This window comes from Theobroma cacao, chromosome 10 (assembly GCF_000208745.1).
Source record: "Theobroma cacao cultivar B97-61/B2 chromosome 10, Criollo_cocoa_genome_V2, whole genome shotgun sequence".
NCBI lineage: Eukaryota > Viridiplantae > Streptophyta > Magnoliopsida > Malvales > Malvaceae > Theobroma > Theobroma cacao.
The window spans coordinates 3,487,780-3,490,107 of record NC_030859.1 but is presented as its reverse complement, the minus strand read 5'-3'; the positions used below and the strand labels follow the sequence as shown (position 1 = coordinate 3,490,107).

The following is a 2,328-nucleotide window of genomic DNA, read 5'->3' as shown; positions in this document are numbered from 1 at the left end:
AGTACCAAAGCAATAGCATTCAGGACGGTGCAAATCCCAAATGCTAAACCCCAACTCACATTGTCTTGAATGTAGATGAGAGCTGTTAAGCTAACACAATTGGCAATGTATAATGCCAAAAAGTACCAATTGAAAAATATCCCTTGATCTTTGGCATCGTCAAATTGATCAGCTCCCATGGTTGCAATTGTAAAACGTGTGCCCCCGACACCAAGTGAAGCTAGTGCTAAAGCTATGTAAAGGACTGCGAACTGAAGCTTTGATGGAGTAGGACATTTGGATGCACCCATTGCACATAGCGAAGGCTTCAAGGAATTGATTGTGGTTGTTAGGGTTAACAATATCATACCCTGAAAATTAAGTTTAAAAAAATATAAAGTCACAATATTATTAGTAAAATCCATTTATTGATATAAGATATCATCTCTAACACATGCAAATCAAGAAAAATGGAGTTAGTACATACAAAGACTTCAGAGGCAAAGGATTATGATGTCATAATCTATATTTAAATACTGTATATCAAGTTACTTAAGTAATAAAGAGACAAAAGAAAAGTTTATGTTTTATTTTATCATTTATATATTTAAATAGAAAGTTTATTTATGTATAGAAATAAAAAGTTTTTATTTCTTTATGAATTTTCAAGTCATCATAGCTAAGCTGAAGTACTGCTGACATATTCAAGTGTACATAGCCTCAGAATATTAGAAAAAGCATGATAAGATATACAGATTAAAGTCAATCTATATATATGTTATAGCAATGGGACCTATGTAAATTTTTTTAATGAATTTTACATGTATAATGTAAAAGTAGTGATTATAATTATTAATAAATTAAATTACTTTTTATATAAAAAACCAATAAATAAATCAATCAATTAACCAACATATAATTGGAAATTTTCAATATAAAATTACATCGAATCCACAAACTTTTTATTATATTCATTCCTCACATCGGGTAGAATATTGTAATTTATTATTATATATTTTGAAGTTAGTTAATTAACATGTCTAATTCGATAATTATCATTATGAAATAAATTATTTTTTTCTAAAACAAATTCCACCATTTACCAAATAAAAAATCCCACTATGTGACAAATTATCCTATTGAACCATACCAATTATCCGTAAACAACAAGAAAATCCCACCATCTACAAGATTTCTTACCTACTGACACCAATCATGAAAAGCATTATAAGAAATTCAAACATGTTAATTAAGATTAATTTATCATAAATATTAATTAGATAGTTTTTTAATAAGTGGGATATTTAAGTGCTATTACCAACAAGGAGACAAAGGCAAATGTGATGATGACTGTGTAAGAGTCGAAGAAGGTGTCCGCAACTATGGCTCCGGCAATGGGAAAGAGACTGTTGCAGCCAAGTATAACATTATTGATCTGAGTTGCAGTGATGCTCTTCACATGGAATTCATTTATCAGAAATACTATCAAATTTGCTCCCCATCCACCGGCTACTAGGGAAAGCCCTGTCATACTTCCTGCATATGCTTAAAGCACTCGCATGGATTAAATTGATTCTATTTTTAAGCATGAAAGGGAGTTTTAAAATTCAAAATTCGAATTAGTAACACGAGAAATTTGTCTATTTATTTATTAATTAAATTAACTCGAAATGAGTTTTAAATAAAGTCCATTTGTACAAAAAAGTTAAAAAATATCGAATAATTCGAGAAATTGAAAAAAAAAAGTTTGATTAACCAAAAGCCGTACCTATAATAAAGGGGAAAGTTGTCCATCCTCCTCCCTTGTGATCCATAGTCGTTTTTCCATCTTCATTAGGAGTAGCGCTTTGGCTAGAGAGTTTGCTTCCTTCTGTTTGTTCTAACTCTGAGGGTACCATATTTCTCTCTTTGAGGAAACGAAGAAGTTATGGAATTTTGGCTGAGCATATAAGCAAGAATATCTCTCAGTGTCTCTAATACTTCCACTAGCTAGCTCTAATAGGTATTTATGGATGACATAATAATCCAATGTTGACCATACATAGGGCTTTATCATGACCAAGCATATGATATTTTTCTAGAGCTTGGTATATATATGATGGATGGAAAAGACATAACTTAGAAATGGGTTTATCATGACCAAGCATATGATATTTTTCTAATGCTTGATGTGTATATATATATATGTATATATATATGATGAAAAAGACATAATTTAGAAATATCTTTAAAATTATTAATTTAATGTATGTATCCGCATCAATTTGAATTGTCAAGTTGATTTAATTTTTTATTGGCTAATGGAGGATAAGAATATATACAAAATCTTACCTAAAGTTGACCTAATTG

At 29.9% G+C, this 2,328-nt stretch overlaps 1 protein-coding gene across 1 annotated transcript in view; it reads right to left on the bottom strand.

Moving 5' to 3' along the window:
• LOC18586324 (putative protein NRT1/ PTR FAMILY 2.2) overlaps positions 1-1,937 on the bottom strand; it is a 4,721-nt gene extending 2,784 nt beyond the window's left edge. The window contains exons 1-3 of the mRNA XM_018128789.1: positions 1,748-1,937; positions 1,298-1,515; positions 6-350 (exon numbers count right to left, since the gene is read on the bottom strand). Of these exons, the coding sequence (XP_017984278.1) occupies positions 6-350; positions 1,298-1,515; positions 1,748-1,877 (693 nt within the window). The 5' untranslated portion in view covers positions 1,878-1,937. The remainder of the gene's footprint in view (positions 1-5; positions 351-1,297; positions 1,516-1,747) is intronic.